General features: G+C 30.6%; 2 protein-coding genes across 3 annotated transcripts; both read left to right on the forward strand.

The window, feature by feature from the left end:
- Positions 1–12,704: 12,704 nt before the first annotated feature.
- LOC120264875 lies at positions 12,705–16,107 on the forward strand. 2 transcript variants are annotated; one of them, XM_039272752.1, is made up of 7 exons: positions 12,705–13,128; positions 14,112–14,259; positions 14,465–14,597; positions 14,794–14,957; positions 15,053–15,383; positions 15,565–15,728; positions 15,834–16,107. In XM_039272752.1, the coding sequence occupies exons 2-7, from the start codon at positions 14,154–14,156 to the stop codon at positions 16,010–16,012; spliced, it is 1,077 nt and encodes a 358-aa protein (XP_039128686.1). In that variant the 5' UTR covers positions 12,705–13,128; positions 14,112–14,153; the 3' UTR covers positions 16,013–16,107. The 2 variants fall into 2 exon arrangements, with proteins under 2 accessions (XP_039128686.1, XP_039128687.1); XM_039272753.1 differs by having other exon boundaries at positions 14,143–14,259.
- Positions 16,108–17,915: 1,808 nt separating this feature from the next.
- On the forward strand, positions 17,916–21,131 carry LOC120264876. The gene is made up of 4 exons (XM_039272754.1): positions 17,916–18,035; positions 18,119–18,256; positions 19,063–19,311; positions 20,742–21,131. Exons 1-4 carry the CDS (start codon positions 17,967–17,969, stop codon positions 20,973–20,975), a joined length of 690 nt encoding a protein of 229 aa, XP_039128688.1. The 5' UTR covers positions 17,916–17,966; the 3' UTR covers positions 20,976–21,131.
- The last annotated feature ends 107 nt before the right edge of the window (positions 21,132–21,238 follow it).

The raw sequence follows: 21,238 nt of genomic DNA on the forward strand, positions 1-21,238 counted from the left end.
TCAGATCAAATTATTATGCATCCCACTTTAACTGTGCTACTATTTATAAAATAGTGTCGAACCGTTGGACAATTGATAGTAACGTTCGTAGATTTCAAATTTACGAATGTTGGTAGAGGATGCAACCTCTGTATATATATATATATATATATATATATATATATATATATATATATATATATATATATATATATATATATGTTTATATATAAATATATATTATAATATTAATAATTATAATTTGTATGAAAAGTGATTTTATTTATTTATTTTTCCAAAATTCTACCACAATATGTAAAATAAATTATATAAAACAATAAGATTATTATATTAAATAAAATTGATATTTTGTGACCATAATAGATAATAGGGAAAATTGGTTATAAACCCCTTAAAAGTTCTATATTTGTATATTTACCCTCAGAAAAAACATAATTGTATATATACCCTTGAAAAATATAAGTAATTACGGATATACCCCTACTGTTAGATTCCGTTAATTAAACTTGATTAACTATAGTTATAACTTGGATTAAGATATACAAAAGGTCCAAAATAACATTTGTACAACTTAAAAAAAAAATTTCAAGGGTATATATGCAAAGGTATAATGGTAATTTTATATATCTATTGTTTGTTAATGGATGATTTTTCAACTAATTTGAACCCAGTGGTATATACGAAATTATATACATTATTCAAGGGTATATGCAATTAACTTTTATTCAGGGGCAAATATGTAATTTTAAAATTATTCAGGGGTACACCTGCAAAAACCCCATAATAATATGGCTAACCAAATATGGATCTTCAAATATTTTGTTTTAAAAATTTATATTTTATATATATTTTTATTGAACTTATCAATACATTATTATCAATTTTTTAAAATATTAATGTAAAAAATAGTAATAATAAATATAAATAAAATAAAATCATATAAAAGCATGCTATTGCTATTTCAAAACCTCTACAAACAATCATGGCAGTTTGTGAGTTTTTTTTTCTCCGCTAAATCTCTTCTTTCAAGTTTATATTTTATCTTTAATTATAGAAATTTATTATGTATTTTTAAAAATTTGTATTATATCTAAATTAATTTGTTTAATTTTTGTGTGATTTTTGTTGTTTAAAAATATTTTATATTTATTAAATAATTATTGGATATTTGCTAAATATTTGTTTGACTATTTGTTATGAAAATTGTTGTTCCATATTGTTCTTTAGTAATACTCAAAGTCAAGGGATATTTGTTAAATAATTATTACATAAATGAATTTATATTGTGAATTTGTGCAAACTCATTTTTTTTAATTGTATTATTTGTCAATTTAGTGTTTAAATGTTAGTTGAGTTATTTGTTAATTATGTAAATATGATAGGTTTGCTACAACTAAACTAAAATTCTTAGATAGATGTATATTTTTATATTTGAATTATTAATTATTACTATTTTAATTAATAAAGTTATTTAATATTCATAAATTTTTAAAATTTGAATTTAGTCCCTCCTAAATTTTGTTTTTAGTTCCACCCGTGATGTTAACTACTATAAGGAGTTTTATGGGCAGTGGCCATTAGAGTGAAATCGAACAGTCAGTATAAAATGTCAATAGATTTGAATTCTATGACTGTTTTAAGAAGACTTATATATATATAGAATAAATTTCCTACAAATGTCAAATAATATATATATATATATATATAAAAGAATAATTGGAAAATTTGACTTTCTAGAAAATTTATGAAATATTAAATATTATTATTTTTAATTCACGTTTTATATTAATGTACTCTTATAACTTTCAATAAATAATATTTAACTAGACATATTATTAAATTATATTTTAAATAAAGATAATTTTGAATAATAAATATAATGTTTTATATAAATTTTTATATCACCAAATAATTTTAATTGATTTTTTAATCTATATGAATTAATTAAACTAGTAATGAATAAATAGTCTTTTTGAAGTAAGGTATTCACACAAAAAAACCCTTAACTTTGAGTATTACTAAAGAATCCTTTTTTTTTTTATAGCAGGTTGCTTTTTAGACCTTTCTACTCTCGGGCGGAGCCAGAAATCATATAAAGGGGGTGAACTATAAATTTTAAAATAATTAATTAACAAAACTTATAAATTAAAATTTAAAATTATAAAATACATTTAATTTTTTTGTAACAAGTAAAATTTAAGAGAAATAATTAAAATTAATTAATGTATTTAAATATATATATTTTTATCAAAATTTTAGAATAAACCCTAACATTTATTTAATAAAAATAAATAAATTTATTTAGATTATTTTAATAAATACTTTGTTTATCTTTTCACATACCACTGAACTTATGATAAAAAGATATATTTAAAATTTGTGAATAAAACTCAACAAAATAAAAATTTAACAAAAAATTTATAAAAATATAAAAACTATAAAGGCTCTTATTTATAATTAAAAGAAACAAATATTATATTAATTTTAGAGAAATAAATGCATAAAAAACCAGTACATAGGATCACAATAGAGTTTTAAAAAGTTAGTAGAAGCATTAAAATAAAATATTTAATATCTTAATGTGTTATTTTAAAATCTAAAAAATAACTTAATGTTTGGATGCAAAATAAAAAAAATATGGCATAATTTTATTATATAGAAAGTGCAAGTGATTATTACAGAAATTATGGCATATTTTATTCCTACCGAATGGGTGTTTGGGTAACAAAATAAAAAAATATTACAAAAATTATTACATATTTTTTTTCTTACATAATGAGTGTTTGTTTTGCATAATAAATAATTATTACATAATAAAAATAACCGTTGGATTATAACCGTTGGTAATTAAAATTTGAAAAATAGCCGTTAAAATATAGCCGTTGTAAATATAATCATTATAATTATAGCCGTTATTATTTTCCCCTATTTATACACAACATGACTCCTTTGCATTATACACATAACTCAAAAAAATTCATACTTGTAACCATTGTTTCACCATGGACTCCTTGAATCTTTGGAGGAAAAAAAATGAAGAAGATGATCTACTCATGCTTAGCAATTGGTCAAGAGAATGTCCAGCAACTTCCACAAATGTAGAACATCACACATCCATTCTTACAGGTGCTGCATATGTACAAGAAATTCTTCAAGGTCATGAGAAACGTTGCAAAAGAGAATTTCGTATGGAGTCGTATATATTTCAAGCACTGGTTGATTGTTTAAGAGAAAAATCTCTCCTTTGCAACTCAAAACGGACAACAGTCGAGGAGCAAGTAGCAATGTTCATGTACACTCTAGCTCATAATGCTAGTAACCGTGATGTGCAAGAGCGATTTCAATATTCTGCAAAAATGGTTAGTCGATATTTTACTAAAGTACTTAAAGCTGTTAATCGACTTGCTCGTGAATATGTAGAACCTCCATCGACACTGACATCACCAGTTATTCAGAATACCCGAAAATTTCTCCCATATTTCAAGGTAGGCAAATCTATATATTATGAAGTTTATTGTGAACTTTTTTTTGTCTTCATAAATGTTTATATGTTTGTTTATTTTTTAGGATTGTGTTGGTGCTATTGATGGAACACATATTCCAATCATGATTTCTTTGGATAAACAAGATCCTTACGGAAACAGGAAGCAAACATTATCACAGAATGTTATGGTTGCATATGATTTTGATCTTCGCTTTGTATATGTACGAGCTGGTTGGGAATGTTCTGCTTCCGGCGCTAGGATTCTCCAACGTTCGATTGAACACGGTTTTGAAGTCCCACGGGGTAAATATTATCTAGTAGACGCAGGATATGCTAATACCCCGAATTTTATTGCTCCATATAGAGGTGTCCGTTACCATTTGCATGAGCAAGGTCAAGCGCAAACTAGACCGAGCAATTATAAAGAACTGTTTAATTTGCGACATGCGTCATTACGGAATCATGTTGAACGCATCATCGGCATTTTGAAGATGAGGTTTCCAATCCTTAAAGTAGCAACTTTCCACCCAATAGACTCTCAAACTGATATAGTGGTTGCTACTTGTATGTTACATAACTTCATCTGTATACATAATGGTACAGATGCTGTTGAGGATTTCGATAATGAAGCCGAAGAAATTATTGTTCCTAATGGAGATGAGTCATATGGAGAGGATGTTGACACCATGAATTTTGAGCGAAATGCAGGTGCTCGTAAAAGAGATGAAATAGCAATGCAAATGTGGAATGATTATTGTAGCTATCGCCGACCTTGACCATAGGTGTGTGGCAATCATAAAATTATTTCTTATCCATTGTATCGCCGAGCACTTTTGAATGAATGAATCTTGGGTCTTGTTCAAAACCATTGTCTATACTGAAATAGCATTATAGAGTATAATACAAGACAAAAGGATACTTATTAACAAATTCATGCCAAAAAAAAAAAGACCTACAATCAAAATTACACATAATGAAAAGATTCCCATAACAAGTTTAACAACAAAAGGATATTTAACAAGTTCAAGATTACAAGTTCATAATCAAAACAAGTTCATGGGGAAAAAAATTGTGCTTATGAAAACATTCAAGTTCAAGATAACAAGTTCATAATCATCTTCTACTCAATTTTAGAGAACATCATTTTGAGCCATGGCACTTTATGATCTTCCTGAAGACATAAGAAGAGTTCACGATAACTCTTATCTTTAATGAAAATTTGGGTAACTTTGAACATTTCTTCTTCAGTGAAAATGCCACTCATTTGATTGAACACCTTCATGCAATTTTCTATTGTGTGTTTTTCCACTACTTGAGTGCCCTTGAGAACTTCGAGATATTCTTTGTTCTCTCGCTCTCGAAATACAATGTATTTATTCATATTGAATGATGAATCTTGCGGCTTTTTCCCTTTTCACTCCCTTTTTCTTCTGTGTCCATCTTGATCTCTTAGTCCCTGAAGAATTTCATTGCTTGAACTTTGAGTTTGAGGATTCAGTGGTTGAGAACTAGGCGGTTCCACTTGCATGATATCATCATCCTCAGTCTCGTGTGTAGGTGATTGTTGCCTTGAATCATATGGAGTAAAAACACTTGGACTTGGGGTGTGCACTGGTGATTGGGAGATATCTTCATAATCTTCTATACCACGAGACCGTTTGCCTTCAGCATATCTCCCTACAATTTAAATATATAATATGTTAGTGAAATACAAGTTTATAAATGTAAAATATTAGAAAATATATGCTTACCCTCATAAACCTCCTACAATGCCATAAAATATGGAAACGGTCTAGTATGCTACTTCCTTGAATCTCTATTCCTCTGTTTGATTTTTTTTCAAATTAGATGGTTGTAATTAATGAAACCAGTCATTATGTATGTACATACCTCTAGTAGTGGTGCCCAAACATCATCAGGAGCCGACACAATATTTCTTTCATAATCCCATCCAAAGCCACTTAATTCAGAAAACCCTTTTAGAAGCTTGTAGGTTTTTTTCAACTCTTGCTCTAATGCTTTGACTTGGATTGTGGTGATTCTTGGATTGGAAAACTTGGTTATCATGTCATGTACCATATTGTTCCATGCTTCTTTGGTCCATCCATTTTGTGAACGATACGCAGGAGTATTATACTCACCTAATAACTTTACTAGGTGAGCCTTGTGAATTTCATTCCACTTTGCCCTAGTTTCATGTCTTCCTTCACTTGCCACACCTTCACTTGCCATAACTGATCAAGCACTGTAAAATATATGCAAAGTAAAACTTTCAACATTGATGTTTAGACAAGGCTGAAACATTTGTATTTTAAATCAGTGGAGAATTGTCCTATGATTTTAGCAATTCAAACATTTACTAATATTTGCAAATCTAAATGTCTAGACTAATGATGACTTATATAGTCATCATTGATTGCCAAAATAATGTAGGTGCCTTCATATAAAGAGAAAAATGAAATGTGAAATTGCGTATGATAAGTCATTTCTATTCTTTAATTTTTTTTCCTCTATCTACAATCAGCTAAAGCACATTCTTTTCCTGCTATTTCCAAGGCAAATGAATATGAAAATTAAATCAAGTCAACCTAGAAATTCCTTGCATCATGAATTATATAGATTTGGAGAATTCAAAAATTATCAGACAGTGCTATTTTTGGGGAAAAAAAGGTGGAAAACATTAAAGATTCAATGCATGTAATGAAAATAATTAACTAGCCAACACTGTCCTAAATGAGCCGAGTAGGATTTTTCATGAACATGTCTTTCACTTTCCAAAGCTAGATTGAACACTGTCCTAAATGAACCGAGTATGATATTTTTGGTGATTAAAAGCAGTTGAATCCATAATGTGTGCTCACAACCTAATGTATAGAAGAATGTGCCAAAAGTTATAACAGTCACCAGAGATCATGAGCCAATTTGAGAAACTGTCAATTAAAGACTCAAGCCATACAATGGCCATGATGGATTGGATCGCTCAAAATGCACAATAATAAGATGTTATCTCAAATTTCTCAATGATTCAAATTTTTTTTTAACTCTATGCCTATGGTATGAAATTTCATAGGACAAGGAATTATAATTATATGTATCATAGAAACCATTTCTGTGAAAATTTATTTTCATTGAACTATTTCAAGCAGAAGTTTGCATAAATAAATCCAAGAGATTGATATCACTTTTAGGTATTTAGGCAGTTATGAAAAAGGATGTACCATTTCCATGCCAAGAGATTGATATCACTTTCCAAAGCTAGATTCATTTTGGCAATAGAAAATTCTTCCACTAAATTTCAAGAGAAACACTATAACTCCTCAAGAAAATCATCCATCCTTTCCATGACAAACACACACTCCTCTCTATACAAACAGTAAAGAAGTATAACCTTAAGATACTATGTAATACTCATTTTTTTTGGGCTTTAATCTTCCATGAATGTAATTAGAACCACCAAATGATTATTCAAAATGCCAAGCAAATATGTGATTTCATAATGCACAAAGTCTGTCTCTGACAACATATTAGAACCACCAGTTTGATATGAAAGAAATGTGCTTGTCTGAGATAACAAATAGAAAATTAAATTATTTTAAATTAAATAGACTTTTACAGTAAAGAACTGTGTCAAGATGTACATCCAAGTAAGCAAGCAAAATGAATCATGAATCCTGATTTACAGTCTAATACCATATCAATTCATTAAATTTCAATACAGTATGATTCTCTGACCATGCTCAAATGAATACTCATTAACTCATGCCAAGAACATTCTCACCTTCAGAAAGTTCACATTTTTATGAGAAAATTCATTCCATCAATGCTGAAAATTTCCAAAAAAAAATAATCATTTGAAGAGAGATACAAATACAAAGACAATTAAAATCATCACAAAGATAGAAACACTTTCAATAGAAAGTAATTAAGAGGACATGGTGAAACAAACATTATAAATTCTCAATTAAAAACCATCATAAATTAAGATCTTAGAGATTTTGAAATATCTCTGAGTTCTTCTTCGAAACTAAACCAAATGTTTACCAGAATATTCAAGCTGAAAGTCATAAAAATTGAAATTTTTAGATATAAATCTAACAATTAACTTCAAAATCTAACTTGCAAAACCTCGCAGTAACATAAAAGGTAGCAAATCATAATAGAAATTATACAAAATCAATGAAAAAAAGGGAATATTTATAGAAAATCAAGGATGAAAAGTACCTCTCCTGTACTTCTCATTAAATTATGCTTTGATAATTTAATGAAAGCATGACCATTAAATAGAGAAGAAAGAAACAAATCTGAATCTCCGGTTTCGCCGCCACGTGAAGAATGAAAAGAGGTGGAACAAGAAAACCGCAACACCAGCCCTTTTATAGACTCCGAGAGTCGGTCCCCTAGATCGAACCCTAAACCTTGTTATCAAGGCTGTAGGCGTCGACATTGCCGCTCATCAGCCGACGACACAGCTGTCGGAGGTGGGAGGGTGCTTTGGATGTTCCACTCTGGCAACGGCTTCAAGCTTCTGGGCGTCGCAGTCGACAACGCAGCAAACTGAGGCTCTGGATCTGGTGGAGTTTTTGAGAAGAAGTGAATTCGTGCGAAGGAGAGAGGGCGAATGAGGGGTCACGACTTTCATAAGAAAAAAAATATTCTAGTTCCACTGGAATATTTTTTTCTGGCAGAATCCCCACATTACGCCATATTTTTGGGGTGTAAATTTGGTACCCAAACGACCATTATGGCATAAATCCATAAAAATATTTTTTTTCTGCCATAATGTACGGATTATATAGGAAAACTGGGTTATCCAAATAGGGCCTAAGATTAAATTAAATAGATTAAATATTAAATTAAAATATTTTTGTATTATGATAATTATTGGTAGTCTTTCAAATTTTGATTTTTTTAAATTATTATTAAAAAATTCTAAAGATGAGGATTTTGAAAAACAAATGACTTAAACTAATTCTTTCATTCACCTTACCTGAGTTGATATTGATTACAAATATAGATAATATTTTAAATTAAAAAAATTCTCATTTGATATTTTAATAATTTATCTGAATTCATTTAAATAATTTTTTAAATTATTTACATTTAAGATCGTAGTAAATACAAAATAAACCGATATTTAAATATTTTTTAAAAATAATAAATTTCATTTAAACTTATGTATAAATTAATAATAATTTAAAATAAAATTATTGATTACTAAATCAAAGGTTTAATACTTTTTCAAATCCCTAAATCAATGCACATTAATCAATCATACATATTTTTACAAATTATCTCAAAATGTTAAAAAAAAGCAAACTCAACAAAAGCATGAGAAATAAAAATAAATCAAATTATTAAAATGAAAAATACAAAAATAGAAAATAATGAAAATATAAAAATATATGAAGATAAAAAAAATTTAAAATTATAATATATATATATATAAACTTAAAAAATAAAAATTTAAAAAAAATAATTAAAAAAAACGAGCGGAAGGTGGAGGTCGGAGGGGAAAGGGAGGGCGGGGCGGATGAGGGAAGGGGGCGACTGGGCGAGGGACGGCGGAGGGGAGGGAAGAAGCAGGCGGGGTCAACAAACCCCGCCCTGGCGACAGGGCGCCCCTCCCCCGCCTTATCGCTCCTCCCCTGTTTCTACTATAAAAGTGGATGGTGTTGATATAAAGGTAACTTGATGTTAATAGGATTGGTTCTCAGTTTTTTAAAGAAAAACATCTAATTTTAAGCGGAAACTCATAATTTAAAACAGAAATATCAAATATTAAATACAAATGTATTATATATTACGTAAAAACTTATATAGTTAAACGAAAAACACGTAATGTTAAACGAAAACTATATATTTTAAGCGGGAAGTACATTTCATAAGATTGAATAAACTGACGGAGTGAGTTATATTAATTAAAAAGTAAATTGTCAGAAAAAAAGAGACTGTATGGCAAATTCAAATGTCAAAGTGTGTGTCTGAAAAATTTTGAGTTATACTACCTCCGTTCTTTTTTTTTAGTCACATTTTAGAGCTCTTCTATGTTCCTTTTTACTTGTCACATTACAAATTTTGTGCGGCATTAATTTTTTTTTCACAATTTTACCCTTTAATTTAATGTATTGATACAATTTTCAATAATCACAATCCATCATTTACTAATAAATGTTTTTAGTTTTCAATATTGAGTTATAGTACAAGCACATTTCCAATATTATTTTAAAATGTATTTTATATTCCCAACAAATAAATCATTTAATGTGCAACAAATAAATCATTTAACCGTGAGGCATGTCATAAAACTACTAGTGAGTAAGAAATGAAATAGGATTAGTTTTAATGGACTTTTAAATAGGGGTAGTTTTGAAAAGTAAATAAAATTTTTTATAAAATTTAGGTAGTTAACTAACTTTAACTGATTTTTTTAATCAGTGTGAATTAGCTAAAGTTGACAACTTAAAAAAACACCGATGAGTAATTCATTTTCCCTTAATTAATTTAGAGAAGTACAAAAAAACAAAAAAAAACTGTTGAAATATAATTTATATATATAGCGGGCATGTGTGACATTTGGGTTAGACGGACAAAGTAGATGAATCAAATGTTCTTCAGTTGACATTCATAGAAGAGGAGCAAGGAGCTCAGCCATGGCGGCGAAGCCTGCGAGGTCACAATGGGAGCCCTGCTTCAACTAGCTCCTAGACGACATCGCCATTGCCATTACCATCCACCTTGAGGTCTTCATCTTTTGCACCTCTTTCTCTTTGAGAAATTGATATTGGAATTCAAGCTATGCTTAGGAGTTAAACTAATACTAGGTAAGTAATCCACCTCAAACTTCATATTTTCTGTTAAATCATGAAAATTGCAATACTTTATGTAATATTAATTATTTCATAGACGCTTCTTTTATTTGCTTAATTATTTTATAAAATAATTATTTCTTTATTATCCGTTATTACTAGTATTTGTCATTGAAAATGTACTATTTTTTGGATCTAGGTTTATCATTATTTTGTTATTTAATTATGAAATTATTCATTGATTTGAGCAATCATCTCATGAATAATTTCCACTTGTTTGATTATCCATTTAACTTTCATGGTTTTACTTGTGTGGTTTGATGTCAATCATTAAATTGAGGCGTTATTTATTTATTTTTTTGAAAATAATTTGTTTGGTTTCTTTATAGTAGACTCATGAAATTGTACATTTTTTTATATGGAAATTTTGGGAAACTTGCGCTACTACATAATTGAATTTATGCAGCGATTACTTTGCAACGGTTATAAAAATGTTACAATTGACTAAAGATGCAAGTGGGGCCGGTGGGGAATGGGATCCCCATCCCCATCCTCGCTTCCCACGAGGTGGGGATTCCCCACCTCAAAATTCCCCATGGGAGAGAAATTCCCCTCACTCACTCCCCTGTGGGGATCTCCGCGGGATCGAGGAATTCATACCCACCAATTTTTTTTCTAATTACACATGTAACACATCATATATAAAATTAAAAAAAACAAACAAAATATTCTTCAAAATAAATATTATTTAATGTATGAGAAAACAACAAACTAACAAAATAATTGATGGTATGAAGAATTGAAGAAGGGGAACTGCGGAAGTTGAGATTTCAATAAAAATTGATAAATTAATCAATTTAATCTTAATTTTAATATAACATATTTATCTATAATAGGAAATAAAAAAGTTTTAATTAAAATTTTTAAAACAATTTTTCATATAATTATCTCTAAGTATTGCATTGGAGTAATACTAATTTTTATTAAAAATCTAAAACATTATTAATAAAATACCAAAAAATAAAATTTTTAAAACCCAAATATTTGATCATTATAATATTTATATCAATATTGAATTTTTTAATAAATAAAATTAAGTATATGAGTTATTTTTAATATATATAATATATATTTAATTTAAACATATGGAAAACTTCTCCCCACAACCTGTATCCCTGCGGGGAGCGGGGCGGGGATCTCGCGGGGGTGGGGAATACAGTCCTCCTCCCCGCCCCTCCCTGCGGGTTGGGGAAGAGTTTTCCCCCATTCCCCTCCCCGCGGGGGGTTTATATCAGAGAATCCTCACTCCGTCGGGGCTAGTCCTAGCGGGGAACAAAAATTCTCCGCCCTACTTGTATCCCTACAACAGACTATTTATTGCAGCAGTTTTTGCAGCCATTTCATACCATTACAGACAATTCCTCATTTAAGTGTTACATTTGACTAAACCTCTGCACAAACCGCTATATAACTTAAACGAATGCAGTGGTTCCTAATTGCTATACATATTCATTATGTAGCGATTCTCAATAATTGCTGCATATTTGCCTTTGTATGTAGCGGTTTTTATAACCGTTGCATATATTAAAATAATGTGTCTGCACATTATTTTGGTAATTTATTGGGTATCATTTTTCTAATAACAATTAATAATTTCTATAAGAATTTTATGTTTTCACTCAAAAAATTATAGTTATTTTTTTATTTTGTACATTGGGAGCAAAATATTAATTTTGCAAATGATGAGATAAATTTAAGAAAGAAATTTCAAAGGGCAAGGTTGCAAATTTTTCTAGTTTTCTAAAATCCAAGAGTTATAGTAATTAAAATTTTAGAGTGTTACATATAATTATAAGTAATATTTTCATAAAGGAAAAAATATTTGAAAAACAAAATTAAGACATTTAATTTGAAGCATTATCATTATAATTAGTTATTTATTATTTAGTAAAAAAAATGAGAAACAAAACTATAATTATATGTATATATGTATATATTGTTTAAATTTTGTTAACACCAATGCAAGTGTTAAGAAATTACATTAAGGCACCATAAAACTAGTTCTAGTTTTAAAAGACAACACTTAATTATTATTATATATTTTTTAAATTTTATAGATATTGATTTTTAACTTTTTTTAAATAATTTTATAAAATTATCTAAATTAATGTTTGTCAAATCAATTTTATAAATGAATTAATTTCTTAAAATTATTTTTAAAAAATTTTTATATAAATTATCTCTTACAAATCCTTAAACCTTAATTTTTAAAAAATAAAAATAAAAAAATAATTGAAATAATAAAAAAATTTCACTGGATTTTTTAAAAACACACAAAATATTACAAATATATATATATATATATATATATATATATATCTTAAATCCAAATCACCACACTCCCATTTGCCAGATTAGCCAGTAAGCAGTCAATTTCTCCTTTCCTCCACAATGCCAAACCTTGCTGAGAAGCCCTAAATTCACTGAGAAGCCAACATCGCCTATCTCTTCGCCGATCAACGTTGCCCTAACTTCTTCTCCCCCGGTGAATTCAAAGTTTGGTCCCAAGCATTGTCCATCTCTTCTCCAATCAATGGTTCTCGAAATTCTCCAGGTGAAGAAGTCGATCAACTGAGTGCTCAAGGATCAATTTCACTGTTGGCGCTTCCTCGAAATCTCGCACGGCCTTTCTCTCCCGCGGAGCCCCTAGATCGCCGGAGAACACCGGCGGAAATGGCGAACCAGGGGATGGAGGACACCGGGCTTATCAAGGCTTGTGAGGTGGCCATCGATGGCGGAGGGACCAAGGGGCGAGCCGTGCTTTGCGCCAAATCGCAGGTCTGATCTTGATCTTGAATTTTTTTTTTTTTTTCTAGTTTTAAGGATTGGATGATGTGCTCGAAAATATAACTTGAATTTATTGTGGGGATTATTCATAAACACCCTGTGATTTTTCACTGCTATTTTTCTGTGCTTGTTTCCTGACTACATTTTGATTTCATCTCAGTGTAGTGACAAATTATATATTTAATATTTCATTATTGTCCCATTTTCATAAAAAAAAAATTATATATCAATTTTTCAAACTCATTAATATTTTATTAATTTTTTTAAAAAATCTAATAATTTCTTTATTTTCTCTCATAATAGTATTTTAGTATTCTAAAAAAATATTGAAAAATACAATAGTTTATTAAAGATTTAAAAGATAAAATTAAAATTTTATTTAATATTATATAGATTTTTTAAATGAATATATATAAAGGAACCAGTAAAGCTCCTTAAAAAACATGTAAATAGTGTTGAGATAATTATGTTTTTTTAATTTGACTATGATATATTTTTTTGTTGAGACTTAAATATTTAAATTAGTTGTTTATTGATTAAAATTCAAATTAATTATTATAGTTATGAATATTATATGCAATCTTCTCATCAGTGTTTAAATTTTAACTAATTTATGATTTATTCATCTTTACCAAAATCGATCTTAGAGTATTTAAAAAAATATCAAAGGTGATTAATATTCAAAAGAATAGAAATTTGAATAGAAACATGATTTATTATTATTTTAAAGTTGTCAATGTTATCTAGATAACTTTAAAAGTAGCATGCATTTAAAATTAATCAAGATATAAATCCTTGAGGTTTTTATTCTTTCTTTCATGATTCCTGCATTCAGAGTTTTTCTAGAGGGTTTTATTGGTCAGCTTTCTACTCTAAGAACCATGTGTTGTTTGTTTTGATGACTTGTATTCATTTGTTTTGATTGGAATTACAAGTTTAATTTAGCTTTTGGTCTGCATTGATTATGTCTGCAGATCTCAAAAGGGGAAACAATTTTTTTTATAGGGAGATAACAGATGGGGAATGGAATTTCTGGAGAGACTGCGGATCATAAAGAGGAAACAAATTTTCTTTTACAACAAGAACATATGGGGAACGAAATTTCTGGAGAAAAATATAATAGTGAGAATTGAAGGCCCTTTTCAATTCTTGTTTTTCTTTTGTCCTTTTTCCTTGATAAAATTCTCTGAAGCTGATGTTAAAAGTTTTGTTTATTATTTTTTTTTATCAATCCCTTAACCTTTATGAAAATAAAATACCAAGTCTCTTATTACTATTTTAGGGGTGGTCAGTATTTTTGTCATTGATAGAAGAATTTGCATTGCAGGAGTGACACGATCATCCATGTTAATGGCCAATCCTTTTTATAACTTTCTTTGGACAATTGAATGCTTTTCTCGTCTTTCCAATAGCACATTTGTGCATGAATCAAGAGCATTCAATGCCCAAAATTGCAAGTGGTATGTATGAACTTATTTATCAGACTTACCATATATATATATATATATATATATACTTGGGCAGATATTAGAGGTTTATACATAATATAGTAATTTGAATATATAAGTCTGAGTTCTTATCTTGATAATATATTTGGTTTACATCTAACAATATGTATGTGTGTTTTATTGTTGTTAACAATTTTAATTTTTACAGGAAACTAGAATTTTGTCGGAAGAATAATTTGGATGGAGTGGACTTTCTTGGATTGTACCTTGTTCTAAATGAGGTCCATCCATATTTCGCTCATTGTCAATATTTTGTGATGTGCCAACTCTCCTTGCTGAATCAGAGAACAGGAAAATATGCTTCAGTTTTAGGTTTTTAATTTCATTACTTCCTTGTTCTCTTGTATTTTTCTATACATTATAGACTTTTTGTATAGATCTTGATGGTCTTTCTCTTTTTGTTGCAGTTGATTATGAAGCCATGCCTGGACATTCTTTTGGCTTTTATAATTTAATTTCCTTGAGAGATTTTTATGATGAAAAGAATGGTTATTTGGTCAATGACAAGTGTGTTTTTGCGGTGAATATCTTCAAAGCATCGCCAATTAGAACTATCTGTGAGACTCTAAGAGCCCCAAGAGCATATAGAAGAATTTGCGTTGCAGGAACGAAACAATCAACCACATTAAGGACCAATCCTTACTACAACTTTCTTTGGACGATTGAGTGTTTCTCTAGTCTTTCCAATAAAACAGATGTGCATAAATCAGGGAAATTCAGTGCCTTAAATTGCAAGTGGTATGTATGAACTTAGAAGAAGACTTAACCACATACTTGTGCAGATTTTGGGTCCATACATATATCTGTTAGAGTAATTTGAATAAACAAGTCTCAATTATCATTTTATCATCTTCAGGCTTAGATAATACATTTGGTTTACATCTAACAATATTTTGTTGGTCAATTTTAATTTTTACAGGAATCTAGAATTTTGTCCTAAGAATAGTGTGGATGGAGAGGACTATATTGCATTGAAGCTTGTTCTGAATGAGGTCCCTTCACATTTTGCTCAATGTCAATATAATGTGGTATGCCAACTCTCCTTGTTGAATCAGAGAACGGGAAAGAATAATTCATCTTCAGGTTTTCAATTTGATTTCTTCCTTGTTCTCTTGTATTTTTCCTATATATTATAGTTTTTCTGTATAAATCTATCTTAATGGTCTTTCATTTGGTTTTTTTCTGCAGTTGATTATGAAATAGCGCCTGGATGTTCTTATTGCTTAAATAAATTCATATCCTTGAGAGATTTTCACAATAAAAAGAATGATTATTTGGTCAATGACAAGTGTGTTTTTGGGGTGAATATCTCCGAAGCATCACCAATTATAACTATCTGTGAGACTCTTAAAGCTCCAGAAGCTTGATGTGTATGATTCTTACTAAGAGAATGGACCCAATGCATTGTTTAGTTAACACTTAACAGACATGGGAATGGAGAGGTTTCTTTAAGGAATAAGATGAGGGGAAAACCCTAATTAAGATTAAGCTAAATTTCTTGTGGAATGCCCCATCCGGATATTAAAATGTCTATTTTACCCCTGACTTTAAAGGTATTTCCATCCATGTTTTATCCTTCTTCGTTGTCCTGTGAGTGAGAGAAACCACGCACTATCCCGTCCAATGCCGCCAGCCTCCAGCCTCCACGCGCTCACTGGCAAGATTCCTAAGCCCCATCACATGGTTGCCTCCTTTGCCATTGGATCCATGCCGAAACCCACGGTTCTGATCAAATCCCGAGCCCTCGGGCACCAGTGGTGGGCTTGGGTTCTGTACTTAATGCTTAGGGTTCGAGACCCTGACGAGCGCGTCGGCAGCGGTGGTGGTGAGATCGGAGTGGAGAAGGTTGAGAGGAGGAGCGCAGGGGAAAGGCCACGGCGGAGGGTGGTGGCGGCAAGCTAGTGTTTCCGCAGCCGTTGGCATCGCTGTTCGAGAAGGATGGGAGGCGGAGCTCGTTCTTGAAGGCGGTGAGGATGAACAGTAGGATTTTGTTGACTGAGGTCAAACCGCCGGAGATCTTGAGCACCTCCCGCCGTGATGGATGACTGAGATTGCATCTGGTGGGAGGGTATGATCACGAGGAGGAAACAGTGGGTTGGGAGTGGGCGAGAGTGAGGAGGAGAAAACAATTTCTTAAATTTTTAATAATAATAATATTTTTTTTTTTTGCGATAAAAAATTTTAAATTAATTATAAAAATAAAAAAATTTAAATTATAACAATAATGATAAGACATTATAAATAAAATAATATTAGTGCTAATACACTTATTAATTTAATATTCATTCTATAAGGATGTAAAAGACATTTTTCACATTTTTCTTTTTTTTTTTTACTTCTCTTATTCTTAATGAATTATTCTCTCATACCTTTCAATTAAACACAGTTTTTTTTTATTCATAATCCATTCTAATTTATTTTCATCTTATCTCATTCCTCCTCAATTATACTATTAACAAACAGACTACCTCTAAGACATTATTTGAGCTCAGTCTAAAAACCTGAGAATCTCATGGGCCCGGATCTTGATAATCTAGTTAATAACCTACCACCATCTTCAAAGTCTAAATTATGCTCTTTCAATTGTTGATCAAATACATGGAAATGATTATGCAATGTCTATTTAAATTACTCAAGGTCATTATATTCATCTTAATTAGCTCAAACGCAAAGTGTGATGTCATGATTTTCTTTTCTCTAATATATATATATTTATAAAATCGACAAGTAAAAACGTAAAAAAACAAACTCATGCGAAGGTATACTAGTTACGGTAACTTAACTAATCTCATGTGAATATCCCCTGCCATACAATTTTAAGAGGGAAAACAAGATGTAATCTTTACACATAACTCCCATAGAGAACTTTGAACATGAATTGTAATATAAGAAATTTGATCTTTTATATATATATAAATATATGCATGACTTGAGATTGTTATTTTAATCAATATAGTAATTTTTTTTTCAGAAAAAAAATATATATATATATATAGTAATTGAAGGTATGTTCTGCCACCGCGATCCTTTTTGCTTCAAGGAGTTCATATAACTTCTACATGACCTAAATAACCCATCCAATGGCTTAAACAAAAATAATTTTGAAAAATAAATATAATTTTTTTTTTTATAAATTTTATATCACCAAGTAATTTTAATTGATTTTTTAAATCAATGTCAATTAATTAAAATAGAGAAGTAAGAAAAACATGGTGGGAATATTATATATATTATATATATATTATATATATATATAAACGAAGTAGGTGAATCAGATGTTCTACGGTTGACATTCATAGAAGAGGAGCAAGGAGCTCAGCCATGGCGGCGAAGCCCTGCTCCAACTGGCTCCCAGACGACATCGCCATCGCCATTGCCGTCCGTCTCGAGGTCTTTATCTTCTATGCCTCTCTTCTCTCCTTTTTTTTCATTTCCCTTTTTTGGGATTTGATTTTGGGATTCTTGGGAACTAGGTCTGGGATGTGTGCTCCCTCGCGAGCTGCTCGCGCTTCTGGAGAGCGCTCTGCGCATCGGATTGCTTGTGGTTCGCTCTGTGCAGGAAGAGGTGGCCGGCGTTGGCTTCGGACGAGGCATCATCCTCGGCTTTCCAGGTCATTTTGATCTTTTTTTTTTTTTTGGATTGTTTCTTTGTATCTTGTGAAGAAAATTGCTTGAAGAACGTGGATTTTATTGTTCTGCTGGAATAGTCTTAAGTGTTTTCAGGTCATTTTGATGCCCTTTATTTCTCTATTTTGTTGATCTTTAATGATTTTTCAATTATTGTGAAGAAAATTGCATGAAAAACGTTGGTTATTATTGTTGTGCAGGAATACTATCAAGTGTTTTCTGGTTATTTTGATGTCTTTTGTTTCTTTATTTTGTTAATTTTTTCCCATCATTTTCAATTATTGGCAAAAACTTGCATGAAAATGGAATGGTTTATTTTTTAAACCATTATGTTGGGATGGAGGTTGCTCCATATGAGTAATCTTCCTCTTTTCTTGTTATTTTGTTGTCTTTGTTTCTTGATTTTGTTGTTTGTGAGATTATTTTTCTTTTGTGAGCGTCCTGGGAAAGGTTTTGAAAGGAACTCAAATCCCATGGATCTTGAGATGGATGTTGTTCTGTGTGAATGATCGTTATTGTTTTCATATCACTTTGAGATTTCTTATTGCTCAAACATTTAGTTGTCTTTTGAGAAGAAAACTGCATGAAAAATGTGAATAAAATGGTTGGTTTTTGTGGACCATTAATACTTGGAGTTGGAGGGAGGCTATCCTTCTCAAGTAGCCTAGTTTTTTTCAGGTCATTTTGATTTTTTTCCCTTATTGGTTGTGACATGGTTTTGTAATCTTTCACAAAGAAAAATGCATGAAAAATGTGAATGGAATTATTGATTTTGTGTATCATGATATAGGGATGGAGGTCTTTCTACATCAATAATCACATAAAAATGGCTAATAGAGCATCCTCTGTTATTAAGTTTGTGGAAGAGTGCTCTCAAAATGAATCACTTGAAGTTGGATACTATTTAAGAGCCATTCGAGAATTATGTTCTATGGAGGCTGGGTTTAAGGATGTTCAATTGTTTCTGTTCACAAGACAAAGCAGTGCGCTTTTGAACCTGATTGGATTGCATTACTCAATACTTTCTCTCGGGATACCTGTAAGCATTCAAATCAATTTTTCATTTATACAAACTCTTCACCTTCAAGAATTATTTGACTTAAACTAAATCTGTATCAGGAATTATAGCTTATCATTGTGTTCAAACAAGGGATATCTGATTTTATATGAATATCCCATTTTCCTGTGTTAAATATATGTTTTCATGCCATTAATCTGCATCTTATCCAAAGTCCTGATGGAAGCTCTCCTTGGTAATTTTCTATGAGCCATTGTCCCCATATGCTCAGCATATACTAGGTATTGTCACACTTACAGAGTATTAAGCATTTGATGAACATACTGATTCATCAGATAAATGTTTGTTCTAAATTACCCTATATGGTTAACATTATATATTGCTTTGATCTGTTGGCTGTGGTTTGATTGGGACAATTCCAATCTTTAATAAAGCTTATAACTTGCAAACTGCATAACCATTGTAATACAGATAGCATGGAATGGGATAATCTTAAAAACTTGGTTGTCACTTATTTCCTATGTAAATAATAGTAATAAATTAAATTTTCTTGCTGATAGAGATCAGTCCAAGATTTGTAAGACATCATTTTCCATTTTCTTTTGGTGGATATTAGATTCTTAGATATGTTGCATAATTTGGATTGGAAGCCAAACTTGGATCAAGGGGGCCTCTTTGTTGATGGTTTTTGTCTCAATGAAAATGATTTTTATTAAAGCTGGATGGTGAAGAGGTTAGTGTGAAAAATTGCAGAATGCAGAAATCTTGTTCTCAGTTTATTGGTAGGCATATGAACTGCAACCAAATGGAAAGGAACAATTTGGAAATACCGAGGCAATCCAATTCCACTGCCCTGCCTTGCACAATTTTTTAATCCGCCTTAACAATGTTGTTTGTGAAAGAAATTGAAGACAAAACCAAAACAACAAACTTCAAGGCTATTTCTGGCAACTCATCCACTAGAACTCATTGTTAAGCTTGATCCACAATTTTTTGTTATCCATGTTTCTATCCTCTACTTGATTGTGACTTGACTTGAAGAACTATTCATTTATTTCTGGTAAAATTATAGCTGCATGCAAACCAATACTTTCAATTGCTTGAAGAAATTAAATTTAAAATTTGCCAAGTTTCCTGCACCCAGACTCTTATTATGCTATGGTTATTGCTTTAAGACAGACTTAGTTCAATTGAACCATCTGTTCCATTGACAAAATTTCTAGGGAATGTTCCCCGAATAAATACTTGGTTGATATATTTAAGATATGAGTAGATCCTCTTCCTTTTGACCAAAACTTGTTTTCATTGTTTGCTAAAACACCTCTCTTCTAAAATTTCACTTGCTAAGAATATTACTGTTGATTTCCTTGCAAAACTGTGTAATATTTGACTGGATGTGAAGATTCATATCTGTACTTGAATAATACTGCTTTTTTCCGCTGACCTTACAGCCCAATGAGGTAATTGAAGCCCTTCAAAGCCATCATATAGCTGAACGTCAAATTTGTGTGAACTGGTTCAAGTTAGGCAGGTGGTTTTATGGTTTCCGCTTACCTGATGAGTCCCGTTCTCGCAAGATCACTCTTGTGGAGCTTGCAACATCTAAGGAGGAACCAACTCTTGCCATGTTGGATCGTGGTGCAATTCATGAGGTGTTGCGTGTTCAAATCACTCAACTTACGTAAATTATCATACGGTCATTATAATAGATATGAACTAATTTGTACATCAGGCATGCAGATATGTGCCTATATGTTTATATGTGTAAATTTCCCAATAAAAGATGTATTTTTATCGGTCTGATGTACAAAACCCTATGTTGAAAATGTTTATTTTAATAAGTAGTCTTGTATAATGTTAATATATAGCAATTCACATCTCGATGTTGTAGCAATGGTTTTGTGGAGTGGCTGTTTAAGTTTTCGATGCACTGGGGATTTGATTCTCG

This window comes from Dioscorea cayenensis, chromosome 7, assembly GCF_009730915.1.
Source record: "Dioscorea cayenensis subsp. rotundata cultivar TDr96_F1 chromosome 7, TDr96_F1_v2_PseudoChromosome.rev07_lg8_w22 25.fasta, whole genome shotgun sequence".
Lineage (NCBI taxonomy): Eukaryota > Viridiplantae > Streptophyta > Magnoliopsida > Dioscoreales > Dioscoreaceae > Dioscorea > Dioscorea cayenensis.

Bases quoted from the DNA above. Each gene is read 5' to 3' on its own strand.
- LOC120264875 (XM_039272752.1), top strand. From the start codon at position 14,154: ATGGGGAATGGAATTTCTGGAGAGACTGCGGATCATAAAGAGGAAACA. The intron at 14,598-14,793 runs GTATGTATGAAC...TAATTTTTACAG, and splicing joins AATGCCCAAAATTGCAAGTG to GAAACTAGAATTTTGTCGGA. The intron at 15,384-15,564 runs GTATGTATGAAC...TAATTTTTACAG, and splicing joins AGTGCCTTAAATTGCAAGTG to GAATCTAGAATTTTGTCCTA.
- LOC120264876 (XM_039272754.1), top strand. From the start codon at position 17,967: ATGGCGGCGAAGCCCTGCTCCAACTGGCTCCCAGACGACATCGCCATC. The intron at 18,257-19,062 runs GTCATTTTGATC...ATCATGATATAG, and splicing joins CATCATCCTCGGCTTTCCAG to GGATGGAGGTCTTTCTACAT. The intron at 19,312-20,741 runs GTAAGCATTCAA...CTGACCTTACAG, and splicing joins TACTTTCTCTCGGGATACCT to CCCAATGAGGTAATTGAAGC.